We start from the raw sequence: 27673 nt of genomic DNA, 5'->3' as shown, positions 1-27673 counted from the left end.
TGGGTAGAGATAGTGATGGGTTTAGCACACAAGATTTAGCTGCAAACACCGAGTTTAGACATTCAGCTTTATCACGTGTGGAATCAGCAGTGCGGCCATTTGAGGTAAGCGAGGGGATGGAGGGGGAACATACACCAGAAACAGATTTGATTAAACGCCACCAGGATTTTGAGGAGGGAGAGAGATTTGAGAGTTCAGACTTGAGATGAGAAAGATGTTGTTTTCTGGCTCTCCTGAGGGTAGATACACACTTGTTCCGAGCTTTGTGGACGTAACTGAGATTGCCCTCAGTTGGGTTTGCTTTCCATGAGGCAAAGGCAAGTTGTTTCGGGACAACTGCCTCGCCACATGCTTCAGTAAACCAAGGGCGGGAGGAAGGGTAAGACAACTGAACACGAGAGGGGATAAATCTGTGCATGAGGGAGAGCAAGTTTCTTTGAAAGAATTCCCAGGATGAGTTGATGTTTGAGAAAGTAGTGATAGGAGACCAGTTTGTAAGTTTGATGGCTGCTCGGAGACCCTGCCAGTCGGCTTGAGTGAAATGCCAGACTCGACGGCGGTGAGGTGGTTCTCTGATAACAGCCAGAGAGATGTCCACTTTGACAAGGACGTGGTCAGAAGAACCAATTGGAGCGAAGGAAGAGCAGCAGATATTGTCAGGGAAATTTGTCAAAATCAGGTCCAGAAGAGATGGAGTACCATTGGTTGAGATCCGGGTCGGGAAGTTGACCGATTGAGTCAGTCCCAATGAGTCGCAGAAAGCTTTTGCTGAGGTGCCATGGCAGGTGAGAGAGGTACCCACACCGAGCCAACTGGCGTGATGACAATTGAAGTCACCACATAAGAGGAAGAGAGAGTTTGGATGAGAAGATAGAAGATGGTCCATGTTTTCGGATAGTGAGGTGTAGATGGAGTCATCACTGTTCGGTGGACGGTACAGTACACATATAAACATGAGGTGGGAGTGGAGTGGAAGCCGAAGCCAGAGGTATTCCTGGGGGTGTGGGGGAGTGAGAGCAGTGCATGGAGAGTGAGGAATAGAGTCTTTGATGAAGAGAGCAACACCTCCACCAGGACGAGGCTCAGGTCTGTCATACCGTAAGAGGGAGTAACCAGGGAGAGATACTTGGGAGTCAGACACGTCTTGAGAGAGGAAAATTTCTGTTAGGCAGATAATGTCTGGATTGTCAGTGGCAATCTGTATGGAAAGATCTGAAAGGTTTGAGCGAAGGCCCCGGATATTTGAGGTCCACACTTTTAATGAAGAGGAAGGGGAGGAGGCTTTGGGTGTAGGAGGGGGAGGGGGAGGGTAGGACAAGGGACGAGGGGGGCAGGTAAGGAGGGTTGCTGAAGGAGTGTGGGGTATTGCAGAATAGCGAGGGGAGGGGGCCGAATGAGGAGGAGAAAAGGCTCTGTGGTGCTGGGGGAGAGGGGGGACAAGAGACAAGGAAGAAGGCAGTTGAGGATTTGAGGAGGTGGAGTGAAGAGATGGAGGTGAGAGGGCAGTGGAGGGAGGCAGGTTGGTGGATGAGAGGGGGGCAACTTTGAGAAGGAAGAGTGAGGGGGATGAAAGGTGGGAGAAAGGTGAGGGGGAATTTTTGAGAGAGGTGAGAGGGAGGCTTGGAGGGAGAAGAGTGGGATGGTTGCTTTGAGAGTGAGAGTGAGAGTGAGGGGTGAGGGGGTGAGTTGGCACTGAAGTTGGAAAAAAGAATGGTTGATGGAAAGCGAGCATCCATGGCAAACTGTGGTTTTTAAAAGTTTTAGGTCAGAGATGCGATTTAACACAATTCTTGATGGATGCAATGAAGGCGAATTCAGAGCATGGAGAGAAGAAGCGCTGTAATAGTTGGATTTTTTAGGCAAGGAATGAAGGAGAGGTCGAAATGAGAGCAGTCTGTTAAAATAGCAGAAGAGTAGTGCATTGTGAAACAGTAAAGAGAACCACATGTGTGAGAGAGGAAGATGAAGCATTATAAGATCGTTTTTGTTGTTAAAAATAATGTATGAGAGAGTTCAACAGATTAGGTCATGGAAGTGTAAAAAAAAAAAAGAGGAAGAAGACGAGGAGGAAGTTAAGAGGAAGAAGAAGAAGCAGAATCGGGAGAAGGTGAGCGTGTTGTTGTGTGTGTGTGTGTGTGTGTTTATATATATATATATATATATATATATATATATATATATATATATATATATATATATATATATATATACATATATATATATATATAATTTTTTTTTGGTGTTGTTACTATTAATGTATGAGAGAGTTCAACAGATTAGGTCATGGAAGTCTAAAAAAAAAAAAAATCGAGGAAGAAGACGAGGTGGAAGTTGAGGAAGAAGAAGAAGCAGAATCGGGAGAAGGTGAGAGTGTTGTTGTTGTTGTAGGTTTTTTTTTTTTTTCATAAGAAAGAGATTAGTTGGGAGAATGGGGGATGTTTGGAAAGTGGGGAGGATCAAAATTGAAGGTAATGGGGAGGATAGAAATTGAAGGTAATGGGGAGAAAAAACAAACAAACAAAAAAAAAAAAACGATCGAACACCGAGTGGAACCGGTAGGCCTCAAGCACCAGGTAAGAACGTCGACAAAAATACTCACAAAATAGCACGATTTTTGAAACAAAACCGAACTAGCAACACACAGTAACATGTAGGTGAGAAAATGAAACAGTTAAAACGGGACAAATAACAACCGGAAACTTAGCTTTGAGAACGTCAGCAGGGAGCCCCAAAGGAGACCTCTCGCTGCTCCAAAACCCTGTCTGTTTGACCAAAACCCTGTCTGTCTGTTGTTCCAAAGGTGGTTAAAAAAAGGACAAATGAAAGAGTGAAGGTGAGCAGTGATTCTTGATTTTGGTAGTTTTACCAGAAGGGGGTTGCTGGCAGACCTTGCGCACCCTGCAGAAATATGGGGGGAACATATCGCAGACAGAGCAGTGGGGGGCAGGTCGGAGTGGATATTGAAGAAGACAGAAAGACCACGGACCTGCCTGTGTTGAGAGAGAGTGAGAGACCCAAAGACAGCCTCATCGCGGGAGATACCAATGATCCTAAATGCCTTGGTTTCCACAGCGTGAAGCCAAGAAAGGTGAAAGGCGGGAGCACCACCCCAGAGGGGAGAGCAGTACTCCTTCAGGCTGCGGACTCCATCATCAGAAAGCTTTGTACGAGGTCAGGAGCTCAGGTGGGCCGAGGAAGGACTTTGCACGACGGAGGATTCCCAGTCGGCAACTGCCTGTGGAAACCAGCTTGGAAATTTGGCTTTCCCAGGAAAGATCATGAGACCCAGAATCTTGAATGGAAGGACTTCTTCAAGAGGATTGTTGAGAAAGTAGATTGTGGTGGGGGCGGGGGGGGTCCAGACGGTCCTTTCAGAGAGACATAGTGAGAGTGTGAGATTTGTCAGGGTTGAAGACATGTTCCACGTGTTGGACCAGCTTGTAATTTTTACCAGATCTGCAGAGAGTGAAGAAGCTGCTGCTTGCCGATTCTGAGAGATGACAGATGGTACGGCAGAGGGTGGAGTCATCAGCAAAGAGATAAAGAGGATTTTACAGAGAGTTGGAGATCATTTATGAAAACCAGAAAAAGAACAGGGCCCAGAACGCTACCTTGAGGAACTCCAGCCTCGACAGGAAGAGGGGATGAGAGAACTCCATTAAGGGCAACACGGTTGCGACAGGAGAGGAAGTCTGCGAGCCAAGAGTGGAGATGGCCTTGGATACCAGCAGAAGACAATTTGGTGAGAAGGGCAGGGTGCCAGACCATATCGAAAGCACGCAATATGTCGAGGATATGGCTCTGATTTCATGTATGGCATTGAGTATCTCCATCAATTGTTGGGAGAGCAGAAGCAGCATATCCAGGGTAGAGTGACCTAGTCTGAAACCAAATTGATGATAATAAATCAAGCCATTGGAGAAGAGGAAGGATTAAATGTCTGAAGCGATGATGGATTCCATAACCTTCCTGATGATTGGGAGAAGGCTGATTTATTACCTTCGCATTCTGCGAAAGGTTATGTTTTGGTCGGCGTGTATTTATTTATTTATTTATTTATTTAGTTATTTGTAATCTTGTGATTCATATAACTCAAAAAGTATTAAACCGAATTGCATGAAATTTGGTGGGATGATTGGTGATTAGATTTTGGGATCGATCGGGTCAAGGTCAAGGTCACGAAAAGATCAAAATCGTCTTTTTACGATAACACGGTCAATTTTTATTCAATTTGCATGCAACTAACGCCAAAATGTTCAGAATTCAATGCCTCATCTTGTGATATGCAATATGACACAATGACGCCCATACTCTTGTTACCGGTTAGGGGTCAAAGGTCAGGGAGGTCACGACCTTGAAAAATATGCGGTTTTTGTCTTAACGCGGTCAATTCTTGTCCGCTTTACATGAACCCAGCACCAAAATGTTCAGAATTTAATGCCCAATCTTGTGACACAATGACGTCATAACACATGTCACCGGTTGGGGTAAAATGTCGGGGGGGGGTCACGCCCTTGAAAAATATGCGGTTTTCGGCATAACTCAGTCAATTCTTATTCGATTTGCATGAAACCAGCATCAAACAAGTTTACCTTCTCTTGTTGAAACGTTGTATTCACCGAGCTTGCGAGTGAAGACTCGCCAAAACGACGTGAGTTGATTGTTGTTTAGTCCGTAGCCCCCGAAAGTCGGGGGGGGGTCATGACATTATAGATATGTGGTTTGTGTCATAAGACCATTCATATGAAACCAGTTCCCCACACTCATACCAAGAACAAGAAAAGTAGTGGCGGCGAAGGTATGCGCTCTATGAGTGCCCGTTCTAGTCTGTAGTTGCAGGGATCTGTTTTTGCACTTTTTTTTTGTCCATAGCAGTAATGTTTGCTCATTTCCAAGCAGATGACAGATGACCTTGAGCAAATGAGTGAATAGGACAGAGAGAGGGTGAGCAAGAGCAGAGCAGATTTTTTTATGATAAGTGAGCTGATGCCATCCTGTCAAGTTGCATGACGACTCCAGCTTTGAAACATCCAGAGCTGTTCCATGATTTTTCTGCTCTTTTGTGTTCCAGCTTTTCCTTGAACCCTGACTTCGGAAACAAAAATTAAACTGGAAGGGCACTCGGAAGAGGTTGTATCTCTGCCACACAATTTCTGATCCTGTTGAACAAATCAGGCCAAAGAAGATAATATTCTACTGAATGAATAGTACTCATTCACTGCTTAAAAATAAGGCCGAGGTCCTTCAATTACATGACATTTTAGATATATGAATAGAATACAGTTCTACACTTGGGCTGCTACACTATCTTTTTGACTCCATCTCCCAATGGTGAAGAATCACTTTAAATATGATTGGATCCAGAGTCAGATCTTCACCAAAATTGAATCAATTTTTCAGTGTCACCCCCAAACTGTGCACCAAATTTCATCTGAATTAATCCACAACTTTTTGATATATCCTGCACACAAAGGGACAGGCAGACAGACAGGTGAAAACAAACGTGCATCCATGTTTCGTGGTGGAGGTAACTGGTTGGTTGTGTGAATGGGGCTTCAGTGGCACTGGAAGGGTCCATTGAGAAAAGAGGATTCTCAACAACATCAATGATATTCATTTTTATTGAGATTAACATGTGACCGAGTACAGAATTCCATTCTAGTCCGTTTGCCACCCGTATATGTTCTGCACTCAACCTTATTGCAATGAAAAGTGTATTGTTTTTTGATTGTTTCATACTCACATGGGTCTATAGAGAAAATTTGGCTTGGTTGCCGAAGCGGCACCCTTTGGGAACTCTGCTAATTTGCATAAATCCAAGATGGCCACCATGGACGGAGGTGGAATACAACTTTTCAACCAATTAACTTACAATCACGTGTGATACCTCTTTTCTGTATAATTTTGACCTGAGGAATCGATTTCTGAGGTCAAATTTGTGATTTAGGGTCAAAGTTCAAGGTCATTTTCGGCCAAAAATGAAATATAATAATAATGACATTTTCAGAGCGATGGTGGTCAAGGGTTTATTCAGTAACGTCGATCACTCCCATTCATCATCAGAGCCGAATGCAAGATCAACATGTTCAGTTTCCTCGTCATCTTACACATCTGCTTCTCCTTCCTCTTCCACTTCATCTTGGTCTTAGTCTCCTGTCTTGAACGGGTTGAAGCAGGCGTCACGACAAACACAAGCGCAGTACACAGTGCATGATATCTTTCCATGGTGACAGCTGCAACGTTCAGTGCTGCACGCCTTCACCGCCGCCTTACAGCCGCACCGCACTACATCCATGAGATATTGGAGTCCTGGGGGCTGATCGGAGGTTGCTGGTACTGGGGTGCCATCTTTTATTTCCCACCCATACTTCGTGATGTCAAGTTCAGGTGGAGCCTGCTGGTCAGCAGATTTTGCAAGTATGGTCTGCATCCCTGGCTTCGCGCGGCCATACTCCAGCATACCTGCAGGATGAGGTTGCTGGAATTCATGTGAGAGGACATGGATAGTGCGTCGACCATTGGGTGTGAATACCTGGAGATCGAAGTTGTCAAAGCACGCGAAGATGGTGCCGACGGTTCTACACAACCCCATGAACTGGTGGAGAACCTGTGCATTGTCACCGAGTAGACGAGCGGCCAATTTTCGGAATCTCAGGGCCTCATCGTACGAGGTCATGAAGCCATGTTCATGAAGGGGTTTGAGAAGTTCGGAACTGCCGTGCCGGTGCAACAGTTTGACGGCCAGTCCTAATGTTGTCTGCTTTATGGTTCCTGTAACGTGACTCTGAATTGACTGGCTCAAGCTCAGAGATTTCTTGGTCACTTTACCACCGGAGACCAGGTCCGAAACCAACTTCAGCAAACTTGGGCTGGTCACCTTGATTGTGTTGGCCTGTGTAAACTCTGATAGGTCATAATTGGCACTGTACTTGACTGACCGTGCCTCATGCTTGATCTGCCTCACCACGGAAGCAATGCTCCTCTCATCCGTATCATCTACCTTAACTATCTTGAGATTTTTAGCAACGGACTCACGGAAACCAACAATGGCAGCACAGCCATCTACCCAAACAACGATAACATCCTTACTCATGCAGTCAGTCAACTTGCTTAACATGTCACGTCGAGCGAGCTTGCCACCTCGATCCGAGTACAGGGAATGCAGTTCAACACTATTCCATATTCTGGACCTGTCTCGGTTCATGTACTCAATGACTTCCTTCAGAGCATTTTCATCTGCACTACCAGTTGGAAAATCAGCATATGTGGGGACTTTCGTGAAACTGTTACAGCAGCGGACGTGCTACTTGCACTCAGCAGAAGGTAGATCAGAAACAAAAGCAAGGTGCAACTTGACTCTTCTCACGACATCATCATTACGCTGCTCAGAAACATCAGGGAACATATCTTTCATAGTTGGGAGTGGGTTACGTTCTGTGTCAAAACGTTCTTTGGTCATACACTCACAAACGCGGTCCCATCTTTCTGGGTGTCTATCATCAATGGGTAAACATTCCTCGCTACAGAACATACAATCACGTTTGTACTCAAACACACCTTTGTCAGCTACCTTAGTATGAGGCCTTGTAGTTGTCCTTTCACCCTCATCTTCAGCCTTTCTTTTCTGTGACCTTCTCACTCTCTCAATTTTCTCTTGATGTACAAGTACAGTAGCATCCTTTGTGGCAGGCTATGCTTGCCGCATCTCCACCAACATCAATAATGTTCTGCAGCTCAGCCTGCAGGTCCCCAGCTCCACCAGATTTGGCGCACGAGATGAGCTTCTTGATCCCGATCTCTCGGTGAATTTCATTTCTTCTCCACCTCTGTGACACACGGGGAGAAGACTCCTTGAGTCAGCAATCATACGTTTCTCTGAAAAGAAGAAGAGGTGAGATTAGAATCAACGGGATCGTTCATCAACTAACGAGTAGGAGTGATCTGCAGTTGATGCAGGGGTCAAAAAGTTTTAAACCCCTCAATAGTCCAAAAATGACATTGAGCTTGACCTTTGACCCTGAATTTGACCCCCGAACCACACAACTGACCTCAGAAATAGATTCCTCACCTCAAAATTATATGGAAAAAATGTATCACACGTGATTGTAGGTTGATTGGTTGAAAAGTTATTTTCCACCTCCGTCCGCGGTGGCCATCTTGGACTTATACAAATTATCGGAGTTCCCCAAGGTTGCCACTCAGGCAACCAAGCTAAATTTTGTCTACAGACCCATGGGAGTACGAAACCATCAAAAAACAATACACTTCTCGCAACAACAAGGTACTCAACCTGGCAAATGGACTATTCCTGTCGCCAGTCTCAATAAATTTATGTCACGTCGCCAGTCCCAATGAATTCCCATCCCATGTCCCACTAATTCAGGATTGACACTGAGAAGGAACTCATTGGCGTTTTGAGCACCTCCGTCCCTTGTTGTTGTTGTTCTTCTTCTTCTTCTTCTGATTCCCTATTTTTGATTGAAAAACCCTCCAAATGCCAGTTGCAAGGATCCTGTAAAATTGTTTGAAGGAATCAAGAACAAATAAAAATTCCAACAATGTCATCACAACATGACTTATGGTTTCCCAAGTTGCATCCACCACGTTCTCCTCTTCCACATACTGGAGGTGATGTTTCACATCGTCATCTTCTGTATATTCCTGAACATCTATGGGATGAGGGAGACACGTGTCAAAATGAAAAATATATTTAATGAACAAGATCAAATGGAGGGAAACTCATAGTAATTTGATTATTGTTTTAATTAAGTTTCTCATTGTGGTATGAAATGGTGACAGTCATTGCCCAAGTGTGAGAGTGGAAACATAATGAAGCGAACATCACCTTGTCAAAACATGGATCATGAGGAACCCAAACACAAAATAATTTGTAAACAATTAATACCAATAAACTTGTGGCTCTGCTGTTAATGAATGCTTGTTCACAACATCATTAAATGAAGAAGGATCAAAAGGAAACTTCACAGGAAACACAAAACTTCTTTACCAGGTGCAGGGCTCTCGTCCAGATTTACATTTCCACTGCAGGAAGGCTCCGCTGCTGGACACTTCAGTGTTGTTGTATGCCTCGGGGTGGGGGGGGTCCGCAGTTGGAGCCTCCAATGGCATAGTGTTGGGAACGTTACTCTCCAGAAGAACCTAAAAAAAATCATATAAAAAAGGTGAATTCAAGAGAACATCCATTTGGTCCGATTGCACTCGTCGGCCGTTCGAAAGTTCATTCTTCCTCATCCAACGGAGACTTGTTATGCGACGTGGTGTCCTTCATTGGACTTCCCATCTTCATCACCTCACCCCACCACTCCTTCCTTACTCTCATCTCTCCCATCACCCACCCTACCTGCTCTCCCCCTCACACCTCCACCACCTCTCTTGCTTCTTCCATCACCCCAATCCCACTACTCCTTTCCCATTCCTGACTTCGCTCCCAAACCATCCAAAATTTCCCCAAAACTTACAGCTAACGTTGAGGATTTGTTGAGAGGTCTTTACTTCCCACAATCGCTGCAGCAGATTGTTCTTCACCAAGTCTGGAGGATTGTAGTGTGGGTAAAGGAAAAAATGATGCAACAAAATGGAGTGATTTCATTTCATTCTATTTATTGTCCAAGTGAACCAAAATGCCATTACTGAGATGAAACTCAATCAATATCCTTAACAAGAACAATCTTTGGTTTGATTCACCATCAAAAACTTGGGAATTCCTGCTCCATTTGAATGAATGTACCAAATATAACTCAAGCATCCTGACTGAACTGTGTGAATATTCCTGTGTTTATATTATTCAATAATAATTTGGAAAGTTTCAATGTGGACACCCTATGTAACCATACCATCGATGATTCTGCATGAACTCATGTAAATGGAATTTGTATCCAGTGTAAGTGTTGAAATATATTGTTACGGAATTTAGAATCCGGTCTGATGAATGCATCCACACATCCATGTCCTCAGACAGTTATTTCCTGAAATGCATGTTTAGATTAGCCCCATTCCCGTGTCTAATGGGTTATTAAATGTGATGCGTTGAGAAGGGTAAAGGATAGATCCCCTCTCTTATGGGAAGCTTTTTTTTTTCCTTTACGACAGACACAGTGTGCCCAGTGGCTGCCAAAAAAATGTGGGATTTCAAAATTTGAATGCAGTTAAAGCTATCAAACTAATTAGGGTGCTCAGATTGTATGGTATTAACATTATAAGCATTAAACATCCTATATCCACCTATTTCAATTAAAAAATATTCATAATAACTACTACATGAAGCAATATAGTGTCTGTATGGTTGCATCATCTTACTTAGTACATGTATCACCTATGGTTGCATAAATATCATGTATATCTCATGATTAGGTTAGCATTGATGAAAGCCTTTATACTATTGTACATGTTTCAGTATATAACAATATATGTAATCTTAAATAAAATGCACAAATTCAGGAGTGTACACTATGCAAATATAACACATTAATATTGCACTTTCAAAACACTTTAGTTTTTTTATTTAAGATGTTATAACTCAAACTGGTTACATTCTAGAGTACAACTATCAATGCCAAGTGGGCTTTAGAACATAAAATATAAACAGTATTACTATTATGGAGAAAAAAAAATCATAAAATTATTTCCCTGGCATTGAATTATAAATAACATGTGAAAATAAATCTGTCTTACTTCGGTGAGGGCTTTAATGCTGCAAAGTGAAAATAGCCCTATTCATATGCAAAAGAACATAATATATAAATGTGATACCATACATGATGCCAGGTTCAATGGCTGAACAAAGCAAAGTCATCATTGCACCCATGAAAAAACTTTATTACAATGAAACTTATTTACATGGTTTATGATTTAACAGATTAATTCCTTCAAGCATATAATACATTAGGACTGTTTCCATTTATTTCCCATCACCACTAACACCATCACCCTGACCTGAGAGGCAGATCACATTGATCACCCACATTACAATTTTCTTTTTCTGTACTGAGACAGTTTTTTTTCGAAGTTGGAATTGGTTTGTGACAGCTTATTATGTCCTGATTCAAGGAAGGCCTGAGCTGCACAAATTTCTACCATTCTTTGAGATTTTGATGCCAGAGCTTTCTTCAGACGTTCATTCGCTTCAGCCACAAGTTTATCAGCTGTTTTCAGGTCTAGTTGAAGTCTGTCCAAATAAAATAATAATCATGATAAGAGGGTTATTTACACATTGTGTGGATATCCACAAATTAATAAAATAGTAATCATGATAAGTGGGTTATTTACACATAATGTGGACAGACACAAATTAATAAAATAATAGTCATGAAAAGGGTTATTTACACACAGTGTGGACATACATACACAAATTAATAAAATAATAATCATGATAAGTGGGTAATTTACACAAAGTTTGGATACACATAAATTCATAAAATAATAATCATGGTTAGAGGGTTATTTACACATCGTGTGGATATACACAAATGAATAAAATAATAATCATAAGTGGGTAATTTACACAGTGTGGATACAGATAAATTAATAAAATAATAATCATGATAAGAGGGTTATTTGCACATCGTGTGGACATACACAATTTAATAAAATAATAATCGTGATAAGAGGGTTATGTATACACAAATTTAAAAAATAATAATCATGAAAAGAAGGGATATTTACACATCGTGTGGATACACACAAATTAATAAAATGATAATCATGGTAAGAGGGTTATTTGCACATCGTGTGGACATAAACAATTTAATAAAATAATAATCGTGATAAGAGGGTTATTTATACACAAATTTAAAAAATAATAATCATGAAAAGAGGGATATTTACACATCGTGTGAATACACACAAGTTAATAAAATGATAATCATGGGAAGAGGGTTATTTGCACACAGTGTGGATATACACAAATTAGTGAAATAATAATCATGATAAGAGGGTTATTTACACATCCTGTGGATATCCTTAAATCCCCCACACTTTTCAGCACTTGTCTGGACTGGATTTTAGGGGGGATGTCAGAGAGATCAAGCTGCGGTGCATCGTTTGGGAATGTCAAGATCTCGGAGCTTGATTTTGCAGATGATGCAGTCATCTTTGCGGAGACTTCAGATATCCTTTTGGGGGCCCTCGAGGTGCTGAATGAGGAGTCGGAGCCACTGGGATTACGGGTTTCTTGGGTCAAAACTAAGATCCAGGCTTTCGGTGACATCTTGGATGCTGCTGTCCTGTCTGTGTCTGTTTGTGGTGAGGATGTTGAGGTCGTGGAGAGATTCACTTACCTCAGCAGTGATATTCATGTCTCTGCTGGCTGTGAGTCAGAGGTCAATAGACGTCTCGGTCGGGCCTGGGGAGTCATGGATTCACTGGATCATGGGGTGTGGCACTGTCGGTACCTGTGCGGGAGGATGAAAGTCCGAATCTTCAGGTCCTTGGTACTTCCAGTCTTGCTCTATGGATGCGAGACTTAGACTCTGACCAAGGATCTGAGACAGACTTAATTCCTTTGGTACCAGGTCTCTTCGGAAAATCCTTGGCTCGCGCTGGTCGGATTTTGTGTCCAACGAGCGGTTGCTGAGAGAGTCTCGGATGAGATTTGTTACCTGCATAGTCCATGAGCGTCAGTTGCCGCTGTATGGACATGTGGCTCGTTTTCCTGATGCTGATCCTGCTCACCAGATTCTCTCAGCGAGGGAGTCTCATGAGTGGAGGAGTCCAGTGGGTCGACCACGTGCCTTGTGGTTGCAGCAGGTTGACCATCATCTCAAGGAGATGGGGATGGGCCTGGCATCTGCCTGGGGGATGGCCAGATGGAGGCCCCTGGAGTACCGGTGGAAAGTGGACGCAGCGACGCGCTGTTCTGGCACATGCTCCCATACCTGACCCTGAGGCGACGATGGTTAGCAGCTATTATTGAACAATGCCACGATAGGTACAATTGAGTTAGTGGAAGCTTTTGAAGAAGCCCGACCGTAAAAACCTATCTCTTCCGTCAAAATTGACCAAATCAAATCGGATTTTTTTGTATGTTGTACTTATGGACATTATGCACAGCTTCTAGGAAATTAAATTGCGAGAAAAAAATCGAGAAAAAAAAAGTTCAAGTGGGCGTGGCTCCGCCCACAAGGGGCGTGGGACGCCCCTCATACAAAAAGACAACTCGACCATGATATCTAGCTTGTGTCCAAGTTTCATAAAGATCGCATCAAACGTCACGGATCTATGCTCTGGAGAGAGTCACAAACAGACAGACAGACACACAGACGCAACGAAAATAGTGGTCACTGCTGACGCCCACGAACCAATAATCATGACAAGAAGGTTATTGACACATCGTGTAGAGAAACATAAATTAATAAAATATTAATCATGGGAAGGAGGGTTATTTGCACATCGTGTGGATACACACAAACTAATAAAATAATAATCATGATAAGAGGGTTATTTACACATCGTGTGGACATACACAAATTAAGAAAATAATAATCATGATAAGTGGGTTATTTGCACATCGTGTGGATACACACAAACTAATAAAATAATAATCATGATAAGAGGGTTATTTACACATCGTGTGGACATACACAAATTAAGAAAATAATAATCATGATAAGTGGGTTATTTACACATCGTGTGGATATACATAAATTAATAAAATAATAATGATAAGTGGGTTATTTACACATTGTGTGGATATACATAAAATAATAATCATGATAAGAGGGTTATTTACACACAATGTGGATATACACAAATTAATAAAATAATAATCATGATAAGTGGGTTATTTACACAGTGTGGATATACATAAATTAATAAAATAATCATGATAAGTGGGTTATTTACACATTGTGTGGATATACACAAATTAATAAAATAATAATCATGATAAGAGGGTTATTTACACACAGTGTGGATATACATAAATTAATAAAATAATAATGGTAAGTGGGTTATTTACACATTGTGTGGATATACACTAATTAATAAAATAATAATCATGATAAGTGGGTTATTTACACACAATGTGCATATACATAAATTAATAAAATAATAATGATAAGTGGGTTATTTACACATTGTGTGGATATACACAAATTAATAAAATAATAATCATGATAAGTGGGTTATTTACACATTGTGTGGATATACATTAATTAATAAAATAAGCATGATAAGTGGGTTATTTACACACAATGTGGATATACATAAATTAATAAAATAATAATGATAAGTGGGTTATTTACACATTGTGTGGATATACACAAATTAATAAAATAATAATCATGATAAGAGGGTTATTTACACATCGTGTGGATATACATAAATTAATAAAATAATAATGATAAGTGGGTTATTTACACATTGTGTGGATATACACAAATTAATAAAATAATAATCATGATAAGTGGGTTATTTACACACAATGTGGATATACATAAATTAATAAAATAATCATGATAAGTGGGTTATTTACACATTGTGTGGATATACACTAATTAATAAAATAATAATCATGATAAGTGGGTTATTTACACACAATGTGGATATACATAAAATAATAATAAGTGGGTTATTTACACATTGTGTGGATATACACTAATTAATAAAATAATAATCATGATAAGTGGGTTATTTACACACAATGTGCATATACATAAATTGATAAAATAATAATGATAAGTGGGTTATTTACACATTGTGTGGATATACACAAATTAATAAAATAATAATCATGATAAGTGGGTTATTTGCACAGTGTGGATATACATAAATTAATAAAATAATCATGATAAGTGGGTTATTTACACACAATGTGGATATACACAAATTAATAAAATAATAATCATGATAAGTGGGTTATTTACACACAATGTGGATATACATAAATTAATAAAATAATCATGATAAGTGGGTTATTTACACACAGTGTGGATATACATAAATTAATAAAATAATAATAATAATGATAAGTGGGTTATTTACACATTGTGTGGATATACATAAATTAATAAAATAATAATCATGATAGGAGGGTTATTTACACATTGTGTGGATATACATAAATTAATACATTAATAATCATGATAAGTGGGTTATTTACACACAACGTGGATATACATAAATTAATAAAATAATAATAATGATAAGTGGGTTATTTACACATTGTGTGGATATACATAAATTAATAAAATAATAATAATAATGATAAGTGGGTTATTTACACATTGTGTGGATATACATAAATTAATAAAATAATAATCATGATAGGAGGGTTATTTACACATTGTGTGGATATACATAAATTAATACATTAATAATCATGATAAGTGGGTTATTTACACACAACGTGGATATACATAAATTAATAAAATAATAATAATGATAAGTGGGTTATTTACACATTGTGTGGATATACATAAATTAATAAAATAATAATCATGATAGGAGGGTTATTTACACATTGTGTGGATATACATAAATTAATACATTAATAATCATGATAAGAGGGTTATTTACACATTGTGTGGATATACATAAATTAATAAAATAATAATCATGATAGGAGGGTTATTTACACATTGTGTGGATATACATAAATTAATAAAATAATAATCATGATAGGAGGGTTATTTACACATTGTGTGGATATACATAAATTAATACATTAATAATCATGATAAGAGGGTTATTTACACATCGTGTGGAATTTAATATCCTTGTCACCAAGAAACAAAGATTTGGTGAAAATACTTGAATACATTCTTTTAACACCATCAACTGATGATGACCCAAGATGCATTGTGGGTGAGAAATATGGCAATCGGTGACCTGAGGGGGTTAGGGTTGTTTACCGAGTGATAAAACCGAGAGGGTAAAGAGCTACACCCTGGTATCGCACATTTAACATTTCTCGGGACACGAGCCTTGATAAAAAAAAAAAAATCACCATTGGACTCGTTCGCTCTGATTGATACCGATGATGAAAAAATTGGGTTCTGGATCAAGAGTTATTCCTCTCCACGACAACAACCAGATCATCCGCATACCCTTCATTTTACCCTCCTGATTAGCAGCTCCATCACCATGATGAACATGAGAGGGTGAGAGAGTTTCCATGACTCAACCCGATGTTCACACTGAACTCACCTAACATCCCAAGATCAACCACCTTGCACATCCCTTCCACCAACACAACTTCTGCTTCTCCCAATCCCATCCACCTTATTGTCGCCATCATCATCATCTCTCTCGGGACAAGTCTCACTGTGAACATCCCATCCGTCACCCCCTCCCCTTTCTAAACCAGTATATATTTGACATCATTAAAATTCGGACCTGGACTGCAGCAGTCACTTATATGTCAAGAAAACAAAATGGGGGAAACAAAACAACCTTGTGGTGCACATCGACCCAAAGCGCTGACACGTGATATCATATTCTTCCTCTTCGTTTGTGTGCAGCACCAGGCTGCGGGGGAGCATCATTGGCCGAGGGCACGGCTGTTCTGCTGATGCCCTCTGCTGGTTAGCGCAGGAATTTGTAATTTGTTCAAAGTGCTGGGAATGGCTTGTCTCGTCTACAATTTGTGAAGGACACCGTGGGATCTCCAACGTTCACCAATGAATGCTGGGAGATGGGACGCCCATTTAACATCCATCCTAAGGATGGCACACACATCGATGAATCACCAGGATGACAGTTTATAGCTGGGTTGAGAACTGAACCCAGGCTGGACAGCTTGAGGCGAGTGGGAAACTCTCGTGAGGCCATACTGTCAGTCCCACCATATCACTCCACATCACCCATTGTGTCTATCTGATAAAGGTAACTGTCCGATCAATCAAGACTGTTAAAACCGATAATTTCACAAAACAAAACAATCAATCATCTGTAACATCTACTTACTCTGCTCAGATGGATCATCCAGAGTTGATGTTTTTCCAGGAAATTCCTTCGTTGGACACATCCATTGGTTTTGTGGACGCCATGGGTGGGTCCATGTTGGTGGTTCTCTTGAGCACGTTTTTAGAACTTTGTTCTCAGGACCAACCTGGAAATGACATGTTAGAAAAGGGCATTCAAGATCACGTGGTGAAGTAACCAGGGATTGTATAACGGTAGTTTCCAAACAGATACCGATCATCACTTTAGTCTTCTTGATGGTTGTGTGCAGTGTAGAGTAGGGGAGGAGGGTTGGGGTGATTTAACCAGGACATGGAGTTCTACTCTCAGTTCTGAACACAATTAAATATTTTCATGAGAACAACATTTGTACCAAACCACACACCACAACCAAACTATCCACCATGACCAAATCAACAAGCACAACAAAATCACCTCCCACAACCAAATAATATTCTTCCACTCTCAAGAATGAACTTTCAAACTTGTCTCCCTCCTCGAAAACCTAGTGGTGCCTTGTTAAGTCTATCTCTGGAGTACGCTCCCCTTACATCCCTTGTCTCTCTTCAAAGGGCACCGCAGCCGACTCTGCTCTCCCCTGTTGTACCCATCCTTACCTGTTGTACCCAACTGCTCTGGGACTCTGTGTCTATTGCACCTGAGAACGTGGAGAAAGTTCTTTCTACCCTCGACTCTGACACTGCCACTGGACTGGACTGGATGGCATTCAGTCCGGCTCTTCCACAAGCTCTTCCACGAGCCTCGACTGTGTATACAAAAATAATTTACATACAATACCCCAGTGAATGACCCTAAATCCCCCCCCCCATCCCTTTTGCATTACTACAGCAGGTCGTTTGAGACTTTTCAAGATGATGATCGAAGGTTCCTCACGAGGTTGGTGTTCAGAACTGTTCATCCAAGGCATCCAAGAAAGGTTTAAAATCCCAAAAAATCCCAAGGCCGCGATATACAGAACAGAGGTCCGCATGGTGGCGCTCTCAGTCCGTGAGTGATCGGGTCAACACGACGAAGACGTTTCGTCTTACACGTTATGACGTCACAATATTCTGCTCCATTCACTTTGACATTCTCTTGGAAAACATTTATTTGTTATTTTTATAATCAATATTTGGGCATTTTTGACATAAACACCAATAAGATATTTTAATTTTGGAGGATTTCGACATATTATAAAATGTAAAATGATATTATTTTAAAATGGTGAATTTTTAGGTGGTATGAGAACATCTTGGAGATATGATATGCCCGAGATGGGTCTCCATGATGGTGTCAGAACCAGGAGCTTCAGAGAACAGACCTTTCCCAAAGGGTGAACCAAAAATGAATTGTGGGATTTGCAATCCGGTGTTCATGGAAGGACAAAATGAGAATATGTGTTGTGATTGAATTAAAAGTTGTTCATGGGAGATGACCTGCAGTTGGTTGTTTTCTTGAGATTGGCAAAGAAGAATGTTGCTGCACCCTGCCTGAGCTCAAGATGAGGAAGTGTCCTGCACAGTATGGAGTCATCTACAAAGTGATATTTTCCATTCTTGAAGAAAGGTCTTTGATGTTAATCAAGAACAGAATGGTCCCAGAACGCGACAGGTAGGAGTACTGGCCTCGAGAGATGGAGCAGAAAGAACCCCAAAGCGACCAGATACCTGGCAAGTGTACGGGAATGTGATCAAAAAGTTCATATATATATATATATATATATATATATATATATATATATATATATATATATATATATATATATATATATATATATATATATATATATATATAATTAGCAATCTCTTGCAGTTCTGCTTGTTCCAGAGAAATTCACTTTTTACTCCTTTTATTCCGTTCGGTCGAATCGCATGTCCACTTTGGTCAAAACATTCGCTATGCTGGATGACATCACCACGTTCGGTGGGTGGTCCTTCAAGATGACATCACCACGTTCGGTGGGTGGACCTTCAAGATGACATCACCACGTTCGGTGGGTGGACCTTCAAGATGACATCACCACTTTCGGTGGGTGGACCTTCAAGATGACATCTCGACGTTTGGTTTGTGGATCTTCAAGATGGCATCACAACGTTTGGTGGGTGGCCCTTCAAGATGACATCACCACGTTCGGTGGGTGGCCCTTCAAGATGACATCTCGACGTTTGGTTTGTGGACCTTCAAGATGACATCACCACGTTCGGTGGGTGGCCCTTCAAGATGGCATCACAATGTTTGGTGGGTGGCCCTTCAAGATGACATCACCACGTTCGGTGGGTGGCCCTTCAAGATGACATCACCACGTTCGGTGGGCGGCCCTTCAAGATGACATCACTACGTTTGGTGGGTGGACCTTCAAGATGACATCACTACGTTTGGTGGGTGGACCTTCAAGATGACATCACCACGTTCGGTGGGTGGACCTTCAAGATGACATCACCACGTTCAGTGGGTGGCCCTTCAAGATGATTTCTTTCGTTTGCATGCAAAGTTTCAGGTTGCTAGGTTTCATGGTTTTGGAGTTATGGAGGAGACGAACACAAGTTTCACTTGTACATTTTGTGGGTTTTTTTTCACATTGCATGGCATCGTGTGAATTAATTAAGTGCATTTGTCACTGTTGCAGAACAATTATTTTGTTTATGTCATAAAAACTGGACTGTCCATCACTGTTCATACAAAAAGAAAAGAAAAAGCAAGAATTCAAATGAATAAATAGAAATGTGAAAAAGTAGAAAGAAATGCGAAAGGAACTAAATTAAGGACTTCGGGAAGACCCCGGCTCGATCGATTTCAACAGTTACTCCTCAGGCTCAAACGTAGCAACAGGTTCCGAGCTACCACAGTTCCAACGGCAGGGGAAGTACAGTCCACACAGCATGAGGACGTGGTGTACATAATCATCAAATGAAAGGCTTTCTTACCTTCAGCCCCTGGAAGCCAGAATGATAACACAGAAAGATTTATTAAACTTCAAGAAACTACAGAGGACGCACTCAAATCTTGTAGCATTTAGTTCCCCAACAACAGGGTGGCTCAACTTATATGGTGGCTCATCTAACATCACTCTCCCCTACACCAGAAAAAATAAATAATTCTGGAACATCAAAATGAATGCTCAAGTATAATGGGCAATCTTGAGATCAAATGGATATCAGGTGTGTCCCTTATGTATATCAATATTGGGTGGTCGCTCAACTACCGTTATTCTCAGGTTTTCCGTCTGTCTGTTTGTATGTAATGGACGGCTCTGGAGCCCAGAGCAGTCAACCGATTTTGATGAAACTTGACTGGTAGGTTCATACCAGGATCTAGTTGTATGCTTTTGAGCACCGTTGCTATGGACGCCACCGTTGCCTAGCAACGGGACTTTGAAATTTTTGAAAAGCACTATAATCAGCACTTTTATGAGCACTATAATCAACTTCTTTGTCAAAAATTTTCAGCCCGATCCGTCAAAAATTGTATGACTAGTATGCAATTATTTAGCGACCACCCATGTCGCCTCCCGGCTTGTTTTCAAGTGTTTGTGCGTTTGTACATTCTTCTTTCATGGCTGAACCGTAGCAGCTCGAGGCCCCAAATGTTGGTTGGAGGTACGTCAGAATCTGGGCAAGGTTTTCAGCTTCCACATATTGACCTTGATGTTGTATATTTGAGGCTGCTATAAAGTGTATATTGGGATGTGCGGTCAGGCAGTGCTGCCGCAAGTCCGCACGCAAAATGTAACCATCCATGAGGCCAATAATTCCATCGCTATTCAATGTCCAACACATCCAGAAACCACCGCCGGGAAAGGCTCACACAGCCGGTCAGCGCTGGAGGCCACCACCCCGCACCGCCAGGCAGCGCCCCCCGTTGCCCCGACTGGTGAAGTTATAACGCACAATTTGAGAAAGAACAATTATGAACGAGATATCTGCGATCACAAAGCCATCGGCAAGGGTGACCCTTCCTCGCCGCCCGCGTTCCAATGATGGCCATATTTTTTTTCGGACCACAATATGACCTTGACCTTCAACATTTTGGGATAGAGTGTAAATTAATGAAATGTGTCTCCATCTACAATTTATTCATGAAACTCAACATCATTAAAAATCGGACAAGAATTATTCAATTTATGATAAAAAAGTGTTTTTTTGTTAATTAGGTCACAAGCCAAAAAAAATAGGTCAAGTACACGAATGCAATATCAGGTGCACCTATTATGATGCAAGAACATCTTGGAAAGTGAAGTGGTCTTTGAGAGTCCGCATTGGAAAAATTCAGCGATGACAAAAAAAAAATGTTGTTTTTGAGACCACCATTTGACCTTGACCTTTAACTCGGGGTATGATGTATGTTAAGCATAAATACACCTTACTCGAGGACGAAAAATTTGAGAACTGTTTACCGATTGGACAAAAATTTGTCGAGCTATGGTTAAAAAAAAAACACAGGTGAAAATTTATATAATTAGGTCATGACCTTAAAATTATGTCAAGGTCAAAATGTCAACCCTGCAAATTTTATATCACCATTGTGGATGAAAAATGATCAATTAAGGAATTAAGGAATTCAGGACGAGTCGTAAACGTTGTGGTCTCGGAATTAAAAACTCATACAAGGTGGAGCAAGAGTCAAAGTGAAGTTTGTCCGTCTTGTTTACAAACACGTCCGTGTCACGACGCAATGACGTTTTCAAACAGTGATGCAAGAAGGCTGGTTGGCATTGCGAGGCACCACGCTTAACTTCTCGCCTGCTCTTCACAAAATGAACCGTGGGGTCTTCGTTTAACCACCACCGGCTCATGCTGGCAAAGGGGACAGCCAGCTTAAACGTCCGTCCGATTATTTAATATTCAAAGGACCAATCGGACAAAGTTTAGGAATGAAACAAAGAATCGACAGTTCAAAGGTCAGGGCTCTCCACACAACCTCTGCACCATCTTTACGACCGGCCAATAAGCTGGAAGAAGAGGAAGAAGAAGAAGGAGAAGAAGCAGAAGAGGAAGAAGAAGAAGTGTAAGAAGACGAACAAGAAAGAGAAGCAGAAGAGGAAGCAGAGGAAGAGAAGAAAGAGTAGAAGAGGAAGACGAAGAAGAGGAAGAAGAAGAAAGAAAAGAAGAAGAAGCTGAAAGGAAGAAGAAGAAGAAGAAGAAGAAGAAGAGGCGGTGAGGAAGAAAAAAAAAGAGTAAGAAGAAGAAAGAGCAGAAGAAGAGGAGGAAGAAGAAGAAGAAGAAGAAGAAGAGAGGAAGAAGAAGAAAGAGCAGAAGAAGAGGAGGAAGAAGAAGAGGAAGAAAAAGAGTCCGAAGAAGAAAAAGAGTCTGAAGAAGAAGTGTCAGAAGAGGAAGCAGAGGAAGAGAAGAGGAAGAAGAAGAGGAGGAAGAAGAGGAGGAGGAAGAGGAAGAAGAAGAAGAGAAGAAGAAGAGGAAGCAGAATAGGAAGATGAAGCTGAAGAAGAGGAGGAAGAAGAAAGAGAAGCAGAAGAGGAAGCAGAGGAAGAGAAGAAGAGGAATAAGAAGAAGCAGAAGATGAAGAGGAAAAAGAAGAGAAGAAGAGGAAGAGGAAGACGAAGTAGAGGAAGAAGAAGAAAGAGAAGAAGAAGAATAGGTAGAAGAAGAAAGAGCAGAAGAAGACGAAGAGGTGGAAGAAGAAAGAGAAGCAGAAGAGGAAGCAGAGGAAGAGAAGAAAGAGTAGAAGAGGAAGAAGAGGAAGAAGAAGAAAGAAAAGAAGAACAAGCTGAAAGGAAGAAGAAGAAGAAGTAGAAGAAGAAGAAGAGGCGGTGAGGAAGAAAAAAAAAGAGTAAGAAGAAGAAAGAGCAGAAGAAGAGGAAGAAGAAGAAAGAGCAGAAGAAGAGGAGGAAGAAGAAGAGGAAGAAAGAGTCCGAAGAAGAAAAAGAGTCCGAAGAAGAAGTGTCAGAAGAGGAAGAAGAATCACTTCGGGGGGCGGTGTCTCGCGACGGCTCTTCACGGGTGGGAATACAGATCCGCCAGATGGCCCCACTCTTACCGACGGGTCGTCATTCCCGCGATGTCTTCCGAACACGGGACTTGAGCCCCACCCGCGCCGTGACGTCAGCGTGCGCCAGCTTCCTGAGTCGACCTCGAGCTCATCGTCGGCCGCTGGTGAATCGCGATGCCGTCGGTGGGGATTCGGAGTCCCGTCGGCGCCGTTCGTCCGTGCCCGTAACGATGTCCGGCGCGGCGGGCGGTCCGGACAGGTGATCGCAGCCGGACGCCGGATCTCCGGTGGTCGATGGAACCGTTGAGGGGAATTTTCAAGAGCTGGAGCCTGCGGGACACCCGGCGGAATGGCGACGTCGCGCAGTACGGTCGTCCGAACCCCGTGTGGACGGCCGTACACAGCTACGATGCGAGCTCCGAGGACGAGCTGACCCTCCGTCCTGGAGACCGGGTCGAGGTCCTTTCTCACGACGCCAAGGTGTCGGGCGACGAAGGTTGGTGGAAGGGCAAGGTACACAACAAGGTGGGCATCTTCCCGAGCAACTACGTCGCCAACATCAGGGCCATCAAGGGCGCGTACTCCAAGTTCCCAGGCACACGACCGGTGCCCACGTTGATCTCTCCCGCCGAGATCCACTTCCACGACCTGCGCCTGCAGGAGATCATCGGCGCCGGGGGGTTCGGCAAGGTGTACCGCGGCTCGTGGAACAACCTGGAGGTGGCGGTCAAGGCTGCGCGACACAACGCCGACGAGGACATCGGCGCGACCCTGGACAGCGTGCGACAGGAGGCCAAGCTCTTCTCCATGTTGAGACACACCAACATCATCGACCTCCTGGCCGTGTGCCTGGAGCCGCCGAACCCGTGCCTCATCATGGAGTACGCCCTCGGAGGTCCGCTCAACCGCGTGCTGGTCGGTCGCCGAATCCCGCCCGACATCCTGCTCGACTGGGCCGTGCAGATCGCCCGGGGGATGCTGTATCTGCACGAGAAGGCCCCGGTGGCCATCATCCATCGGGACCTCAAGTCCAGCAACGGTGAGCGCGTCGCGTTCGGTTGTTGCTGTCGAAACGCCGCCCGATGATACCCGGAGGCTCAAAACGTCGTCGTCTTTTATCGATGTCACATTTACACTTTTTCGCGAAACTCGTCACAGGGCAGCTTTATACAGGTGTGCTAACCTACCTGCCTTTGAGCTGTCGCCCGCCCGGGTTCGAATCTCGACCGAGCTGTAAACTGCCTCCCTGGTGTTGTGGCGTGCATGGCGAGGCACGGACGTGGCGGTCGACGCTGGTCTCCGGTGGACGTTAAAGGTCCCGCAGAGGCTTTCGCGAACATTCGGCGAGTTATCGCCGGCATTCAGGTACGAATGACAAATTTATTTCCACCTTGAACGAAGTATCCTGCGACGCCGACAACGTGTCCATCTATTTACGATTGGTTCGAGTCGAGTAGAGTAGAGTAGAAGAGAGAGAGAGAGAGGTGGCGAGAGAGAGAGAGAGAGAGAGAGAGAGAGAGAGAGAGAGAGAGAGAGAGAGAGAGAGAGAGAGAGAGAGAGAGAGAGAGAGAGAGAGAGAGAGAGAGAGAGAGAGAGAGAGAGAGAGAGAGAGAGAGAGAGAGAGAGAGAGAGAGAGAGAGAGAGAGACAGAGAGAGACAGAGAGAGACAGAGAGAGACAGAGAGAGACAGAGAGAGACAGAGAGAGACAGAGAGAGACAGAGAGAGACAGAGAGAGAGAGACAGAGACAGAGACAGAGACAGAGACAGAGACAGAGAGAGACAGACAGAGAGAGACAGAGAGAGAGAGACAGAGACAGAGACAGACAGACATAGGTACGTACATTCCCCCTCCAAGCTGTGCGTTCGAATCCCAACCCAGCTATAAACTGTCATCCCAGTATTTCACAGGCATGGAGATTCGTCGACGTGTGTGCTCCGTCCCTCGGATGGACGTGAAACCGAGCATCCCGTCTGTCGACGTTAAAGATCCCACAGAGGTTTTCACGAAGACTGGGCAAGCTATCCCCGGCATCCTGAACAAATTCTAAATTCCTGCCCTAACTGCTGTTAGGAGAGAGATGGCAAACTGCTCAGCATGACCCTAACCAAGAAAACTCCTTCAGCAGCACTGGTCTAGTCCATCAGGGTGTGTGTGTGTGTGTGTGTGTGTGTGTGTGTGTGTGTGTGTGTGTGTGTGTGTGTGTGTGTGTGTGTGTGTGTGTGTGTGTGTGTGTGTGTGTGTGTGTGTGTGTGTGTGTGTGCGCGTGCCTTCTTGAGAAGGCTTCACAAGTTTCACAAAACATGCATCTTGTTCGGTCGATGTCGAGCCAAGAACCTTGATGCACACAAAGCCATCATTTTGTATGCTTCATGTACCGAGTTAGACCGAGCACAGCGTCACAGTGTTTCATTGTAGTTGTACATGTTGTAAAAAAAAATTTATTGTTTTATTTTTTAAAATAACTGTGATGTACAACTTTACTTCACTCAATCCGTACAGCCAAAAAGTACGTTTAAACCTTGGGAAATGCACAACAGCCAAGCTCGAGGTCGGAGGGAACGCGCGCACGCTTTGCTTGCGGCCGTGCCTTCAGAACGCCCGTGACGACAAAACATTTCGCAAGTTGTTTGATCACAAACAATCCGATGGTGACCGATTTGCCAAATGCAAGGTCGGGTTTTTTACGCAACCCGCGGAATCGACACGATTTTGAGAAAACTGTGATCCTTTCGGTGCGGCGTCCCGATCCATGGTCTCAAAGGGCCAAATTTAAGTAGTTGTACTTGTTGTAGTTTCGTTTTTAGCTCGCCTGTTCGAAGAACAGTGAGCTATAGCGATACCCCTGACGTGAGCCTGAAAATGTTAGTTATTTCCTTTGTAATGTTTTTATCTACTACACTATTTTTTTTTTTACTGATTACAATATACAAATACTTGTATTGCTTTAAAATTATTTCGATCAGACTTCACTGACAATGCTTTATAAAAAATATTATTAGACGAGTGTTTTAAAAACGATAAATGTATAAACAGGCGAGCATTGGGTGGCTTTGACACCGACTCTCTGGTTTTCCTCTTGGTTGACGAAGGAGCTCTCTTTGTTTTCGTTTCTGATGCAGTAAGTTTTGTTGTGATTTATTTTTTTCCCTTGCTCAAAAACCCACGTCAGTCGCTTGTACATTGCTGAGATGTTTCGTTACGTTTGAACAACAATATGCCTCTGGGCTGATCATGATCATCGCGCTTGTGTATTGATGGTGTGACCACAAGTTTTGTTGCACCAATTTGCTCCTCTTCGTGCACTCTTGTCTCGAGTTTTTTTTTATGTCCTCATCTTATTCTTCATTTCAATGCAAGCGCAAAAGATCCTCCACGAGCTTTGAAACCAATAATAACAATTTCTCATTGACCACCACTTTTTAAGGCTTCATTTTCCATGACCCGAGTGTTTTGCGAAGCGGCTGACGAGACCCGACGTTCGACTGGAGGTGGAAGGGCTTTTTTTTTTTCTTTTTTTTTTTCGGTCAATGTGTCGGTGGTAAGTTGGCGACTCTTCATCAAAAGATACCATGTGATCTTTCACCTGACCAATGAATGCTCTGACTGTATTGGTGTCGATTGACTTTTATCATGTTGCATTAATTATTTATTTATTTTGATCAAATTTTCAGGAATTCCTCTTTCGTGAGGCCTCGACACAACTGATGTTTTTTTTTTTATGACCAGCCTCAATTTCACAGCCAGTAGAGCAATTAAAACGAGAGATGTTCATCGAACCCCTAACCTCTCACACTCCTTGAGACAGAGGACACGTTCAGTCCTCGGGGTCTTTTCAACTCTTGCTTTGCATTTCCAAGCACGATCTGCATTAGCTTTGTTCGTAAACTTTGAATAACAGACGCGATGGCAACCGTGCGAAGCCGGTGGGTCAAACGGAATGGTCCACAACCTTCTGCCAACCCTTCTCGGAGAAACTGACGATCTTGGAATGATTTTTTTGAGCAAAAATTAGATTCACTTGAACAAACGTGTCCTTTGGACGAACTGAGCTCTGTCGTCATGTATCTAAGAGCCACCATTTTTATTGGCTCTCTGAGCGTGCGGCAAATTTGATTGGTCGAGACTGCATAAGATTTTGCTCAAGTGCTGGTAAACTGGAGGTTTTTGGAAGTGCAAACGAGGTGATTTGTGTTGTACATTGTTCAAATATTCACCTGAAAAAAAGTTTTTGAGGTTGTTGAAAGCAAAGCATTGAATCGGAAGTTTACCGCTGTTGATGGACCCTCTTTTACACTGCCCTTTTTTTTTTGGTGCACATTGACGAGGTTCATATGAGAGGTAACGCATAACGCACAGCAAGGGGGGCATGAGACGAGGGGCGTGGGAAGGACAAAACGGTGGAGAACAGAGACATTAGGAGATATGGGGTGGGGAACATGGGGAATAGACGATGGACATTACAGGGACTTTTAGGAGGGAAAGCAGTGGGTTTGGGGTGGATTAATGGGGGTAGAAAAGATCGAGGTTGTGGATGGGGGAATATAAGAGGTGGTGGTGAACGGCTGTTTTGAAGGCCTGGAGGGAAGAATGGGATTGAACAGAGCGAGGGAGTTTATTCCAAAAGCAGGAAAAAAGAGGAATGAAAGGGTGAAGGTGAGCAGTGATTCATGATTTTTGTAGTTTTGTCATAAGGGGATTGCTTGCGGATCTTGAGCGCCCTGCAGAAATGTGGTGGGGACAAATCGCAGACAGAGCAGTGGGGGGGGGTTATACCGGAGAGGAGATGGTAGAAGACAGAAAGACTACCG

The 27673-nt window shown here is 42.6% G+C and overlaps 2 protein-coding genes across 2 annotated transcripts in view; one reads left to right on the top strand and one right to left on the bottom strand.

The window, feature by feature from the left end:
- Positions 1-5613: 5613 nt before the first annotated feature.
- Positions 5614-17060, bottom strand: LOC147023898 (uncharacterized). Its single transcript, XM_085889860.1, has 4 exons — positions 16924-17060; positions 9480-11185; positions 9008-9159; positions 5614-8669 (listed from the first exon to the last, which is right to left on the bottom strand). The coding sequence occupies exon 4, from the start codon at positions 7202-7204 to the stop codon at positions 6146-6148; it is 1059 nt and encodes a 352-aa protein (XP_085745986.1). The 5' UTR covers positions 7205-8669; positions 9008-9159; positions 9480-11185; positions 16924-17060; the 3' UTR covers positions 5614-6145.
- A 5908-nt stretch (positions 17061-22968) lies between these two features.
- The window catches only part of LOC147023897 (mitogen-activated protein kinase kinase kinase 11-like), a 128089-nt gene continuing 123384 nt past the window's right edge, over positions 22969-27673 (top strand). The window contains exon 1 of the mRNA XM_085889859.1: positions 22969-23902. Within this exon, the coding sequence (XP_085745985.1) occupies positions 23158-23902 (745 nt within the window). The 5' untranslated portion in view covers positions 22969-23157. The remainder of the gene's footprint in view (positions 23903-27673) is intronic.

This window comes from Eptatretus burgeri, chromosome 7, assembly GCF_056783735.1.
Source record: "Eptatretus burgeri isolate ZD-2024b chromosome 7, Ebu_testis_v1, whole genome shotgun sequence".
NCBI classification, from domain to species: Eukaryota; Metazoa; Chordata; class Myxini; order Myxiniformes; family Myxinidae; genus Eptatretus; species Eptatretus burgeri.
This window is presented reverse-complemented; position numbering and strand designations above follow the sequence as displayed.

What these genes read in the sequence shown, in the direction of transcription:
- LOC147023898 (XM_085889860.1), bottom strand. Translation starts at nt 7,204, where the DNA reads ATGAACCGAGACAGGTCCAGAATATGGAATAGTGTTGAACTGCATTCC.